This window comes from Pseudorasbora parva, chromosome 18, assembly GCF_024679245.1.
Source record: "Pseudorasbora parva isolate DD20220531a chromosome 18, ASM2467924v1, whole genome shotgun sequence".
NCBI classification, from domain to species: Eukaryota; Metazoa; Chordata; class Actinopteri; order Cypriniformes; family Gobionidae; genus Pseudorasbora; species Pseudorasbora parva.
Genome location: NC_090189.1, coordinates 28,692,251 through 28,707,272, shown reverse-complemented (window position 1 = coordinate 28,707,272; position 15,022 = coordinate 28,692,251). Strand labels below are relative to the sequence as shown.

Sequence of the window (15,022 nt, the reverse complement as noted above, 5' to 3'; positions counted from 1 at the left end):
AACCGTTTACCAATCAGTGGCCAATTTCAAACTACAATAGATGTTTTTCAACCATTTTTCAACAGACTTCCTAAATTCATGAAGGCCCATCCATAAACCAAGCCCCCATTAGATTAGAGCAAATCAGGGAAAGCGATTCAAATGCTGATTGTGGTTTGAAAACGCCCACTGATTGGGAAACACCCACTAGTGTTTTGCAGAGACACACACCTGGATGATCATGTGCTCATCAACTACACATCTTTAGGCTTGTTCGACTTCACCCAGCGATGTGCAGACCGATCGGCGGCAGACTTAAAGCAGTGCATGCTGGTTAGAAAATTTTGTCAGACTTGAGACAGCGCTAACTGCACTTGACTGTGACGTATTGTCAACAAAGTACCGCAAGAGTGATTAGAGAGCAGCCAACTGATGCAGCCGGTGCAGATTCTCAAGGGGGACTGCAGGAGGATGCAAGAGCTCTGATGAAGACTAACGGCCATCTAAAGTATGTTGAATACTGTTCATGATGTTGATGTTGCTATGTCTTTAAGATAGCTAGCGTCTTCTATGGTGCACGCTGTTCTCATGTGAGCGCGCACGCATTTTGAGTGTAAGTGTGACGAGAGATGACTGCTCTTCGGCTGACTGATGTTTCAGCTTAACGTTGTTACTTTTCCCCTTTTATTTGTAACGTTTATAAGTGTTTTCTTTTCCTTTTCCCCTCTCACTCTTTTACATGTATGGGAAGAGTGTGTGCTTTTGTTCGAACTCCTATAAAGACTCATGGGACTACCAATTCATTTGACCCGTGATTTTCTTCTTGCCTCCTGTTTTCTTCTGTTTTCCACCTGGGCAGACGCCGAAGCCCTCTGGTAGACGTTACAAGACACAGCTGATCCACGATTGGCCGGATTCATCGCATGACAGCGACGTGTTTATTCTAAAACCTTATGTTATGGTAATGCTCACAAATCACTTTTTTATAACAGTAAAACCTTGTTTCATGTAATCGCGATGTTATATCGTCATGTTTATCAAACTAAGACTGATAAAAATCGTTGACAACACTTCATTGATAGTGTAGGTTTATATGTTGAACATTAATCTTGTCCAAATAGATGCTTTTTTAAGCAGTACATAAAGTACTGAATGCAAATGTAATTTGAAACCTCTGTATTTGAGACATATTGCATTTATTTAACCTCAGCTGTGATAAAGTTTGCAAACACAGCGCAAGCGTCACTGCGGGAGGTAGAAAGTGTCCGACTTCACGTCTCCGTTTGCAGCTCTTCCCCACCTGCACTCGGCTACTCTCGCCAATTGCATGCATCCAGCCGATGTCGAACACACCTACTGTTAGTTCAATGTCACTGACTCCACCCATGTGTGCTGTTGACTTTCATCAAAGTTTCAATGCTGATCCAACATATTTTAAACATTGAAATTTCAATCTCAACCAAAAGGATGGTTTGGATCAAAACTCAACATTGTGTCAGTGTTACCATGCTGTCTGGGGATGCACCTGTTTAGCCAGTTATTGGATCTTTGGGTGAATCTGTATATATTTGTATTCAGTCATCATACCTGATTTCCATATGCTGGTGGTTATTTTGATGTATGGCTCTAGATTTTACAATTTCTTTTGTTTTGATATTTACTTTTGGAAAACAGAATAACCATGGTGGCATAGCAGTCTTACTTACTGATCTGCAATATACAATAGTGTCTACGGCCATACTTCCAAAACTCTTCAAGTACTTTTTTTTTTTTTTTTTTTTTTTTTTGTAGGGTGTTATTTCATGCCCTTGCTGACATAGATATCAATAATAAAGGCTAGATGTCTTACGGTGGAGTCACCATCATCATCACCGGCGGCCATCTTGTCACAGGCAAGCTTTCTGTCGGGCTCTGTGGAACCTGATGTAAGATGAGTGATCTATACGAACATAAATACTGTTATCTCGCTGAAATCGTGACGGATTTACAAATGGTTTGGTTTCTTACAAACATTATTGACATGGCTACAAATCTGGATGCTTTAACACGTTGAAATTGCAGCTTTTCGCTTCGATAAACGACTTAATCGTGCAGCTTGTGTAAAAAAAAAAACAATATTCTAGCCGCTATAATTCTGTGCCACTACTTCACACAATTATTCTGCTTGTTTTCTAAGAAACTACAGGGTCTCGGCTTTTTAAAGAGGTAAGGCATTTGATGGTAGGCAAAATTAGGTGGGAAAAGTGATCTCTGAAGTAGGCACAGTGAAATGTATGGGGGGAAATCCTAGTAAATTGCATTTTTGAAGTGAAAATAAACTTAGTTTGCATGTTTTTTTTTGTTTATTTTTTTAAATACAAATTATTTTATTATAATAGTGATATTCTTATTATAAAGTGTGTGTGTATATGTGTGTGTGTGTATGTATATATATATATATATATATATATATATATATATATATATATATATATATATATATATATATATATATACACACACACACAGGTCCTTCTCAAAAATTTGCATATTGTGATAAAGTTCATTATTTTCCATAATGCAATGATATAAATTAAACTTTCATATATTTTAGATTCATTGCACACCAACTGAAATATTTCAGGTCTTTTATTATTTTAATACTGATGATTTTGGCATACAGTTCATGAAAACCCAAAATTCCTATCTCAAAAAATTAGCATATCATGAAAATTAGCATATCTTCTCTAAACGAGCTATTAACCTAATCATCTGAATCAACTAATAACTCTAAACACCTGCAAAAGATTCCTGAGGCTTTTAAAAACTCCCAGCCTGGTTCATTACTCAAAACCGCAATCATGGGTAAGCCTGCCGACCTGACTGCTGTCCAGAAGGCCATCATTAGCTGCGTTTCCATGACAGATTTGCGGAAAACTTTTGCGATATTTCTTAAATGTTGATAAAAAACTGTTGCGAAATGACAGCGTTTCCATAGCTGCAGTTATGCGACTAAAACATATTACTTTCCTCTCGCAATAGGTCATTCCAAAATGATGGCACTTGGTAGGTTTGTATATACCATCCACCACACTAGCCATTATTATATATTGGAAGGAGACATACGTGTTATCCAAGCATTAATGACAAGGAAAGCCCCTTAGGCTACTTAAGCGGCACGGATATGAGGGGGGTGTGTGTGTGTGTGTGTGTGTGTGTGTGTGTCAGATCTGCTTCAAGGTCTTCATGATAATGTTGCATTTCTGTGTTTAGCATCCAGTATTACTGTAATCCTATTGTCTTTTATGAGTTTAATAAAAAAAAACTCCGTCTCGTCTTCTCTCCAAACAAACCGAACCATCATCTGTAAACAATGATCGACTTTTACGCGCGCCAGGTTGACGCATATAGAGTAGAGCGAAATGTTTGAATTTGCATGGAAACTCAAATGTTGTTTTTTTTTTTTTTACCACTTTCGTTATTTTGGCTAGATATTTCGTTTGATGGGCATGTGAATTGAATTTAGAAATGCTTTGGAAAAGAAAAAAATGGCATTTAATAAACAATTTTTTTTTTTTTTAAATGAAGACCGCGTTTGGAGTGAGTGCATGCACAATAATTAGTTCCCTGAGTCCACAAATAAAAATAGACAGTTTATAGTTTATAATTATGTCTTGAACTCATCTGTATAGCTAAAAATGACAGAGTATTGTGAATAGTTTCATCTCTCTTAAAGGAAGAAGGAAAAAAATGAGAAAACGTCTGCGCTTTTATCGGCCGTGGGTTAAATAAAACAGCCTAACTACGAAACTAAATAGGCTACGTTTAGGCCTAAACATTAGCCTGTAATATTATTATTTTAATTTATATGTTGATTATGAAAAGTGAGCAGCATGAGTAAGAATCGCAATATGTTTGAGACCTGGGGAGTCACATGATTTTGATCACTTCGAGTTTTATTTTCTAGAAAGTCTTTCTTAAATTTTTTTTTTCCGTTTTGTATAAATTGTATTTTTATTTTTATCGATGTTTCATCAATTAATTGCCTGTTTATTAAATAAGAAGCAAACTAAGATCGTCTGGAATGGATTGACGTGCGTAACTGGCCTGTTTCCTCTGCCTTTGAGTAAGGCTGAAAATACAGACTAGCTCTTTATACATTTCTTGAATAGATGTCTTAATTACAGTATATATAGCCTGTAGTCCTTATTAGGAGAAAATATATGTCCTTTTAACTACATTATCTTGTTATTACGACACAATTGAGTGGAAAATATAATATATATTTATGCGAAAAAAACGTTTCCATTGCAGTTTTGCGAAAATGTCCTTTTTCGAATTGCCTGAAAAACCACCTCATGAGAGCGTAAAAACTTTTTTGCGATATATGGGAGTTTTTGCGAAATTGCTGCGTTTCCATTAGGCGTGTTTTCAATTCGCAATTTCAATATGCGCAATTTGAAGGGTAATGGAAACGCGCCTACTGACACCCTCAAGCGAGAGGGTAAGACACAGAAATAAATTTCTGAATGAATAGGCTGTTCCCAGAGTGCTGTATCAAGGCAACTCAGTTGGAAGTCTGTGTGAAGGAAAAAGTGTGGCAAAAACGCTGCACAACGAGAAGAGGTGACTGGACCCTGAGGAAGATTGTGGAGAAGGACCGATTCCATACCTTGGGGGACCTGCGGAAGCAGTGGACTGAGTCTGGAGTAGAAACATCCAGAGCCACCGTGCACAGGCGTGTGCAGGAAATGGGCTACAGATGCCGCATTCCCCAGGTCAAGTCACTTTTGAACTAGAAACAGCGGCAGAAGCGCCTGACCTGGGCTACAGAGAAGCAGCACTGGACTGTTGCTCAAATTTTGCATGTCATTCGGAAATCAAGGTGCCAGGGTCTGGAGGAAGACTGGGGAGAAGGAAATGCCAAAATGCCTGAAGTCCAGTGTCAAGTACCCACAGTCAGTGATGGTCTGGGGTGCCATGTCAGCTGCTGATGTTGTTTCACTGTGTTTTATCAAGGGCAGGGTCAATGCAGCTAGCTATCAGGAGATTTTGGAGCACTTCATGCTTTCATCTGCTGAAAAGCTTTATGGAGATGAAGATTTGTTTTTTCAGCATGACCTGGCACCTGTTCACAGTGCCAAAACCACTGGTAATTGGTTTACTGATCATGGTATTACTGTGCTCAATTGGCCTGCCAACTCTCCTGACCTGAACCCCATAGAGAACCTGTGGGATATTGTGAAGAGAAAGTTGAGAGACGCAAGACCCAACACTCTGGATTGAAATATGCTAATTTTTTGAGAGAGGAATTTTGGGTTTTCATGAGCTGTATGCCAAAATCATCAGTATTAAAACAATAAAAGACCTGAAATTTTTCAGTTGGTGTGCAATGAATCTAAAATATATGAACGTTTATTTTTTTATCATTACGTTATGAAAAATAATGAACTTTATCACAATATGTTAATTTTTTGAGAAGGATATATATATATATTTGTGCACAGTTTTAGTAGCCTATATATTTAACATAAATACCTTGTGTGTGTGTATTCATTGTACCTATCTGTTCGGTTCAATGTTACTTTCATATTGAAGTCCATGGTTATAACTATTCATAAGTATGTAGTGACATAACTACATCTCTGACGTTTATAACAAAAGAAACAGTTTTAGAATAGGTTGAAATTTGAGCAAGTTATGGTTACTTAAAAGTACATGCACCATTAAAACACACTGTTACGAGTGAGTGAGCTGCCTGTGACAAGATGGACGCAAGTTGCGAACGGCGACCTCCATTGGTCAACAGCGCGCACGAGACATCTAGCCTTTATTATGGATATCTATGCTTGCTGATTTGTCCAGTTTGCCACTGTTAATTTGAGCCACCTGGGCCCGTATTCATAAATAATCTTAATGCAAAGAGTAGCTCCTAGTGACAAAATTCTAAGAAATTTCTTAGAAATGTGGGCATTTACTCACAAAATTAACTAAAACATCCTAATAAAGAAAAAAGTTATTCAGAAAGCATCTTAACCCTTAAAATAGGTCTTAAGGTCAAATTTGTTAGGAGCACGGACGAGGACTTTTTAGAGGCTTAAGAGTTTCTTTAGCAGAGGAGAAAATTGCAGAAAGACAAAGAGGGAGAAGAAATATGTATTGAGAAGAGAAATATAGTAAGACGCTATAGATTAGATCGTGCAGGGATCATGTTTGTGACGGATCTTATTAGACACACGCTAACATCTCCGACACAGGGCAGGAATGCCATAGCGCCAGAAGATAAAGTAATCGCTACATTACGATATTTGGCAACTGGGAAAATGTACAATGCAGCATTGATGATTTAGGTCTGTCACAACCTTCTGTAAGCTGAGTGATCACACAAACAATTACAGCACTTTCAGAACCTCATAATGGCCCTCATTTATCAAAAGTGCGTACACCAAATTTCCAGCGTACACCTTGCGTACACCCAAACCCACGGTGACTTTGAGATTTATCAATATGGCTTTGGCGTACGGCACGCTCAAATCCTACGCCAGCTCAGGAGGTGGTGTACGCACGTTTGGAGTTAGTGCGAAAATGCGCAGAAAAACAATTCCTAACACCACAAAACGCACTGACAAATATATGCTATATTATGACCCACTGTAAAAACAACAACAACAACAACAACATAGTAATTATAAACTTTAGTGTTTATTTTTGTGCAACATGGACTTCAATGCTTAATTTGTGTGACTATACCAAAGCATTTGATTAGGCATGTATTCCTCCAGTCGCGAGCCTGTGCGCTTTACCTTACGGTTCATGCCCGCCTGGCCCGGCAGCTGCGCACGGACTGGGACTGAAAATAATTCAGACTGACAAAATAATAAAAATGACATTCTTCTTCTTTTAAATAAAAAATAATAATAGAATAAATAATAACGACATTCTTCTTCTAAATAACAATACGCGTCATTACTAATAAAAGTTATAATAATAATATGAATCTTACAAATTGTCATGCAATTATTAATGTGAATGAATGGTACTCCACATCACATCATCATCCCTAATTGTACACCCTAATACATGTGCCGTGATACGAAATTAAATGCTAATTGTTTGAAAACAGGTGCTGTAAAATAATGCATTGTGATAGGTAATTTCTCATCCAAACAGCTATTTAAACTGGATTTCCACCGTATACAAATTGTCAATGATGGCTGACCTGGCGCTTTTAGAAGACGCATATGCGCCCTTGAGAAGGGAAAGAGTGTTTCAAGATAGGTGAGATCTTCTGAATGAATCAGATGAATGGCTGATGAGCAGATTCCGTCTTCCAAGGCATCTTCACCTGGAGCCCTACCTCCAACGTGAGACCCGGCGGTCAAGGGCCTTACCTGTTCCAGTCCAGGTTTTCTCCACACTGGGGTTCTTGGCCACTGGAACCTTTCAACGGGAGATTGTTGACAGGTCTGGCATATCCCAACCCACCATGAGCCGCATTCTGCCATCCGTGCTGGCTGCCATCAGGACTCTCATCCCACACTATATCCAATTCCCATACGACAATGCCCAGCAAGCAATGATTAAAAGGGGGTTTTATGAGATTGCTGGGATTCCAAATGTCATTGGTGCTATTGACTTTACCCACGTGCGTCTGAAACCACCATTGGTTAATGATTACCCATACATCAACCGCAAAAATTATCATTCAGTAAATGTGCAAATTATTTGTGATGCCACACTCTGCCTATTAAATGTTGGGGCACGATGGCCTGGAGGCACCCATGATGCCTTCATTTTCGAGCACAGCAGCGTGCGCAGACGGCTGCAAGACGGCGCATTGAGGGGTCATGGTTATCTTTTAGGTGAGTAATAAGAGTACATTTCTTTTGCAAAATATATTCGTTTCATAACTTCTCTTTTCCCCATTTAGGTGACAGGGGTTATCCTCTTTTGGACTTTTTTGATCACCCCTGTGACGCTTCAGGAGCGCAACTTCAACCACGCGCATACACGAACACGAGCCACTGTGGAGCGCTTTGTGGAGCGCTGTGTGGGGCTCCTAAAAGGTAGATGGCTCTGCCTGGCACACGCGGGGGGAACCTTGCTCTATTCGCCACAGAAGGTGTGCAACATAATTTTGGCATGTGCCGTCTTGCACAACATTGCTCAGCAAAACCGTGTGCCATTTGACGCGCTGGCCCCAGACCCAGAAGTGCCAGCGGAGCAGTGGGCAGCACCACCGGCTTTAGGAGCTGTTCAGCTCAGACGGGACCTTGTTCAGCAGTTTTAAGGGTAAGTTAAAATAACACAGACTTCGTTTTTATTTTTTTAAGTTTTCATTTATTTTATTTAATGTCGTATTTATTGATACTAATGAATGGTTAATTTCAACCAGTAGTCTACAAATTTCTGTCTGTCCCTCCAAGATCTCATCCGTCAGGACCCTTGGCCGTGGCGCACGAGAGGCTGGTGGACGGGCCTCGGCTTCCCCCGCTTGCACCTGCTCAGGCTCTGGGTGGGGCGCAAGGATGTGCTCAGGCTCCTGGATGGGCTGAGGGGGAGATGCCTCGAAGGCGCTTGGGCCTGCAGTGCCATCATCTGCAAAACAATATTTAAATAAAATTGGTTAACTATGGACGTGTCTTTTTTTTTATTGGCCTATCAAATTAAAGTTTACTTACCATGAATGTCGTCAGTATCTCCACCACCGGTGATACCTTCTAAAGACGCCGTTCCGATGAGGGCTGCCACCCGCTCCTCGTTCGGTGTCAGCTGGAGGCTTGGATTCGGTGGGCCTCCCCAGTCTGACTCTGGCTCCTCTTCAGTGCTGAGACACGACTCTTTGTAGCGATCTTTATATCTGACCACTTTTTTCACCTACAATAAACATGAACACTCATACTTAACTTGATCACTACTGGTCTATATTAAGCAATAAAACATTGTTTACCTCTGCTGGAGTGCGCTTTTCAACCCCCACACTATTAACAGTACTCATAATTTGGGTCCATATTTTATTTTTGTGGGCGCCTTTAATCCCACTCTTTAAACTCCCAAATAAAACGATTTTGTTTTGTTTTTCACTTCCCTGGTGATGGTCTCAGTCTCCACATCGGAGAAGTTTCACTTCTTTGCCGTCTTCCGTGTGTCGATGGCGTAAAATGAGGGCGTGGGGGAGGCGGAGACTTGAATATATAGGGGCGTGTTATTCTAATGACGATCGTTTTCAGCCGCCGCATTTATCAAGGGCAAGTATTGCGTACACCTGAATTGCAGAGGTGCGCACAGTTTCATAAATCAGGCGGTGAGAGGAGTGTAAGCATAATCTTACGCCAACATATACGCCCATTTCCACGCAAGATTGATAAATGAGGGCCACTGTGTCACAGTTCATTTCATTTCCACTGGACATTTCCACCTTGCAGGCTCGAAAAACTGCATTTATGAATATAGCAGGCTTCCCTGGTGTTGTCGGAGGAATCGATGGAACCCACATCCTAATTATTGCACCGTCGGAAGACGAGGACGTTTATGTTAATAGAAAGAGTGAAACAATGTTTATAATTCGAAGCCAATCAAATAGCTTACATTACAGTTTTTGCCCATTGCTTGAACACATTTTGCAAAACTTCCCTCATTGTGCCAGAACTCTACACACAAGTAAACATGACACAACACTGGGAAATATACCATTCACATCTGTGTCAGATTGAAACTCTTCTATCAAAACCTTAACTCTGCTATCAAAACCTAACATTCCTTTGTCAAAATGTAACTCTGATGGCAAAATGATACACACTTGCATCATATGAATACACATTCAGATCAGGGGGAACACACTAGTCTCATTTTAACTGTTTTTATTCAGTTCATCAGTTAGCATTCTGTGAAGCAATGCAACACTTACAGTTTCTGTTCTTTTTTTTTACAACAAAGGTTTTCACAACAACCAAAAATGAAAGTACTGAAATGTTACAAATGACATATAACTGTAAATCACAGTACTATACTTCACACTACAGTACAATCTCAATGGTAGAGTGCTATGTGCTGTACTATATGTTACACAAAAATACAACTTTTTGTTACTAAAGGAGCACTAGCCAACCTGCAATACAGTAATGTGATACGGTACAGTATGTAGATAGATACAGTCTGGAATGGAGAGTTGCTGTTTTCCAGTCTGAATGTCTTTATGAAGGATTAATCTGTGAAACGGCTTAGATGTGGAGGACTCTCTGCCCAGTTTCCCTCACTGTCAGGCCATGACTTACCATATGAACCACCATATCAGATGCTCTAATATCATCTGAAATATTGTTCTGTGCATAGCCTCTTTGACCTCTTTTAGCCTCTTTATTTAGTTATTTTCCTTTTTTCTATAAGAATATATTTCGGATTCTATTTTTCTATTTTTCCCTGTGTCTTCTTTCAGGTCAGGTTTAGTTTTTTTCTTCTCTCTCTCTCTCTCTCTCTCTCTCTCTCTCTCTCTCTCTCTCTCTCTCTCTCTCTCTCTCTCTGAGTGCATGCTGGGAGTTTGTGGACGGTGCGTGAGTGTGGGTTGGAGTGAGCTCTACAGTGTGAGTGAGTTTTCTATCTTTTATCTATCTCTTGTGGTGTTGTTAGGTAAACAGAGGACAGTTTAAGGTGTTTGTGAGGAGCGTCGTCGGTCACTGATTGTGATGGCGGCATCTCAGCACGCGAGTTTGGAAAGTTTAACGCGGCGGCACGGCATTAAGGTCGTACCTGCCGAGCGTTGTTCGGTGGAGGATTGTGCTCTCGCTGTTGCCGCTGTTGTTGGTCATGAGTGCATTCTTTCCGCGTCAAGAATGAATAGCGCAATAGTGATGTTTTTGAACAATGTTGACAAAGTGAATGATGTTGTAGAAACCGGGATTGTTGTGAATGATTCTCTTACTCCAGTCATGCCTTTAGTACAACCAGCGAAGAGAGTAATATTGTCAAATGTCCCGCCGTTTATTAAAAATGATGTGATTGAAAGAGAATTGTCCAGACATGGAAAGTTGGTGTCAAAAATGAAAAAGATATCACTTGGTTGCAAATCGCCACAGTTGAAGCACGTTGTTTCATTTAGGAGGCAAGTGCACATGATCCTAAATAACCAGAATGAAGAGCTTAATTTAGCCATGAAGTTTAAGATTGAGGACTTTCAGTATGTTATTTTTGCTACTTCAGATTCGATGAAGTGTTTTGGTTGTGGACAAGAGGGTCACGTGATACGCGTATGCCCCGAGAAGAGCGCCGTTCAGAATCATAACACAGATGAAACGCCTAGTAATGCAGATCACGTAGAAACGAGTGATACAGTATCTCGTGGTGAAAAAAATGGAACTGACGATTGTGAAAGTAATAAAAGTGAGAGGGTGGCCATAAACGAAAATGTGCATGAAAGTAGTTTCTAAGGTCAGTGAGCAGGGCATTTTAGAAGAGGATGTTGACATGACAGAAGATCAGAGTTTTTTTAAAACACCGACATTAAAGGAAAACTAAGTCCAAAGGAAAAGGAAAAAGGGCGAGTAAAAAAGCTACTGGAATAGTTGTTGGTAGTGCAAGGGAGGTGGACTCAGAGTTGAGTAATATTGAGGACTCTGCTATTGATAGTGATGGTGGTGAATCGTCAGAATCTGTGAGCTCAGTTTCACAGAAGCGATCTTTTCGCAGCGATTACACATCAGACAAAATTAAAAAGTTTCTCCAGGTAACGAAAGGTATGAAAGGTGTAAATGTAGAGGATTACTTTCCAGATCGTGAGCTGTTTATAGATTCAACAAGGGCTTTAATGAAGGAGGCAGGAGCTTTTACTGAACAAGAGGTCTTTAGGCTGAAGAAAATTGTCCAGAAGTTAAAACTAAATTTATTGAATGATGAATTTGAATCAGTCTAGTTTTTTTTCCTTTTTCTTGAAGTGTTTGTTGCTTATGTGCTCATTTTACATTTTTATGAGTAGAATAAGATTGGGCACTTACAATTTAAATGGTGCACGAGATAGCAAGAAAAGAGCCATGCTTTATGAACTGACTAAACAAAAGAAAATTGATGTAATGCTGGTCCAGGAAACACATAGTGATGTTTCTAATGAGAATGACTGGCAAATGGAATGGGATGGGTTAATTATTTTAAGCCACAAAAATCACTGTAGTGGTGGCTTAGCTGTGCTTTTTATGAAAAACTTTAAACCAATTTCATATGAGGTAGAACATGTTGTTGAGGGACATCTAATGAAAATAACAGCAAAATTTGAAAAAAATGGTTTTAGTTTTTATAAATGTGTATGCTCCTGTTGTTGGTCCTGAAAGGGTTGTTCTTTTTGATAAATTAAGTAATATTTTGTCAAACAGTACAGCGGAAGAGTTCATATTTGTTGGAGGGGATTTTAATTGTACAGCAAATGATGGTATGGATAGGAATCATAGAGAGCCACATTTAGCTTCTCAATATGCTATGAGAAAGCTTATAGAAGAGCATGATTTGTGTGATATATGGAGGACTTTATATAAAGAACAAAGACAATATACATGGGCGCAAGCAAGAGAAAATTATATTTCTATGGCTAGACTGGATAGGTTCTATTGTTTTAAACAACATCTTAATGTTGTTAAGAAATGTGAGATTTTGCCTTGTGGATTTTCTGATCACAGTCTAGTAATCTGTAGTGTGTTCATTAACAATATAAAGTCTAAGAGTGCCTATTGGCACTTTAATACTTCTTTGCTACAAGATACATTTTTTAAAGAAGTTTTTGTTTATTTTTAGAAACAGTTTAGTTCCAGGAAAAAAAGATTTTTCTTCCCTACCACAATGGTGGGACCATGGGAAAAAAGAAATACAGCAACTGTGCCGTCAGTACACTCTCAATGTATCCAAGGACATTTCCCAATCAATGAAAACCTTAGAGATTGAAATAGTGGAACTTCAGAATTTAGTAGAGTCCACAGGAAATCGAGGACATATTGAGCTCCTCAAAGTTAAAAAAAAGGTCTTTGGATGACCTGTTGGGCATCAGAGCACAGGGAGCTTTGATCCGCTCACGTTTTCAAAGTGCAGTAGAGATGGATGGTCCAACTAAATTCTTCTTTGGTTTGGAGAAGAAGAATGGTCAAAGCAGACTTATACATTCTTTATACTCATTGGAGGGTAGGAAATTGGTGGAGCCTAAGGACATTAGAAAAAGAGCTGTATCGTTTTATTCTGAGCTGTACAAAAGTGAACATACAGAGGATGATGAGCTGGATAGCTCTTTTTATATGGGTTTGCCTAAAGTTCCAGATGAGACTAACTCTTTGCTTGAGAGGCCGCTTTCAGCATCTGAACTGCATGTTGCTCTGCGGAGCATGGATTGCGGTAAGGCCCCGGGAATTGATGGTCTACCAATTGACTTTTATAAAACGTTTTGATCAGTGATGGGGGGCTACTTGCTATCTGTGCTCAATGATAGTCTGGCCGGAGGGTTGCTACCTTTGAGCTGCAGGAGGGCAGTTATTACCCTGTTACCCAAAAAAGGTGATTTAAAAGAAATAAAGAACTGGCGCCCAGTCTCACTTTTGTGCTCAGATTTAAAGCTCTTTTCTAAAGCCTTGGCCATTAGGTTGAGGGAGGCAGTTGGGCATGTCATTCATCATGATCAAACTTACTGTGTGCCTAACAGGTCTATTTTTGATAATGTTTGTTTAATTCGGGACATTTTGGACGTCTCTAGGCTATTGGACATAGACACTGGTCTCATTTCTCTAGATCAGGAAAAGGCATTTGACCGGGTTGAGCACAACTATCTCTGGCGCACGCTAGAGGAGTTCGGGTTCAGCTCTGGTTTTATTGCCATGATTAGGGTCTTGTACCAGGATGTTGAGAGTGTACTGAAGATTAATGGTGGTCTTAGTGCTCTTTTTAAAATTAACAGGGGTATTAGACAAGGTTGTGCACTTTCGGGAATGTTGTATGCCCTTGCCATTGAACCTTTATTGGTTAAGGTTAGAGAAAGTATTGAAGGTTGGACTATACCTAGCTCTGGAGCAAATTTTAAGGTGTCTGCATATGCAGATGATATTATTGTTTTGGTGAAGGGGCAAAAAGATGTTGATCTTCTTAAAGACATTTTTGACAATTTTGGTATAATTTCCTCTGCCAAAATTAATTGGTCCAAAAGTGAGGCCATAGTAAGCGGTAAATGGTCCCATGGTCTTCCCAAATTACCAGGTGGTTTGTCCTGGAAAAGGGATGGGTTAAAATATTTAGGAGTATATGTTGGAAATGAATCAATGGTAAGCAAAAATTGGGAAGGAGTTTTAGAAAAAGTAAAGGGGCGATTGGAAAAATGGAAATGGCTTTTGCCAAAAATGTCTTTTAGAGGGAGGGTTATAATAATCAATAATTTGGTAGCTTCCATGTTGTGGCATCATTTGGCCTGCATTGATCCTCCAAATGGACTCTTGAGTAAAATTCAAGCAAACATAGTGGACTTTTTTTGGAGCACTTATCACTGGATACCACAGAGCATACTTTTTCTACCCAGAGATGAAGGAGGACAAGGACTTATCCATTTGCCCAGCAGGGGGGCAGCTTTTCGTCTCCTTTTTATTCAAAGGTACCTTACAGGACCTAAGGATCTAGTCTGGAGGAAAGTGGCTGATGTTATTTTTAACCAAGCTGGCAGACTGGGATTGAACTCTGCTTTATTTTTGATGGACTCGAGTAAGCTCCAGTGTAACGGACTGACTCCTTTCTATAAGGGACTTTTTAAAGTTTGGGACTTATTTGAAAAACGGAGGTTGGAGGCGACTTCCTCATTGTACTGGCTTTTGGAGGAGCCTCTTGTACATGGAGCTCAGTTTGATGTTACGTGCGAAGGTACACCTGGACTGCTTCATCGCTTAGTGACCACCAAGACACTGAAACTGCACCATTTGTTGGACATTGCTGGTTCTGCTTTAAATAAAGCTCAGTCTGTGGCCGCACATCTAGGAGTGCAGTCGGTACGGCGTGTTGGAAAGATTCTGGACTCTTTTAAACAGAAACTCACATTGGAAGAAAATAATCTGTTAACTGA

General features: G+C 39.7%; 1 protein-coding gene across 1 annotated transcript; it reads left to right on the top strand.

The window, feature by feature from the left end:
• The first annotated feature begins 7,270 nt into the window (after window positions 1-7,270).
• On the top strand, window positions 7,271-8,248 carry LOC137046038 (putative nuclease HARBI1). The gene is made up of 2 exons (XM_067423091.1): window positions 7,271-7,820; window positions 7,896-8,248. The coding sequence occupies exons 1-2, from the start codon at window positions 7,271-7,273 to the stop codon at window positions 8,246-8,248; spliced, it is 903 nt and encodes a 300-aa protein (XP_067279192.1).
• Window positions 8,249-15,022: the final 6,774 nt, after the last annotated feature.

Coding starts and splice junctions, on each gene's coding strand:
- LOC137046038 (XM_067423091.1), top strand. CDS start 7,271: ATGAGCAGATTCCGTCTTCCAAGGCATCTTCACCTGGAGCCCTACCTC. Junction 7,821..7,895: donor GGGTCATGGTTATCTTTTAG/GTGAGTAATAAG, acceptor TTTAGGTGACAG/GGGTTATCCTCTTTTGGACT.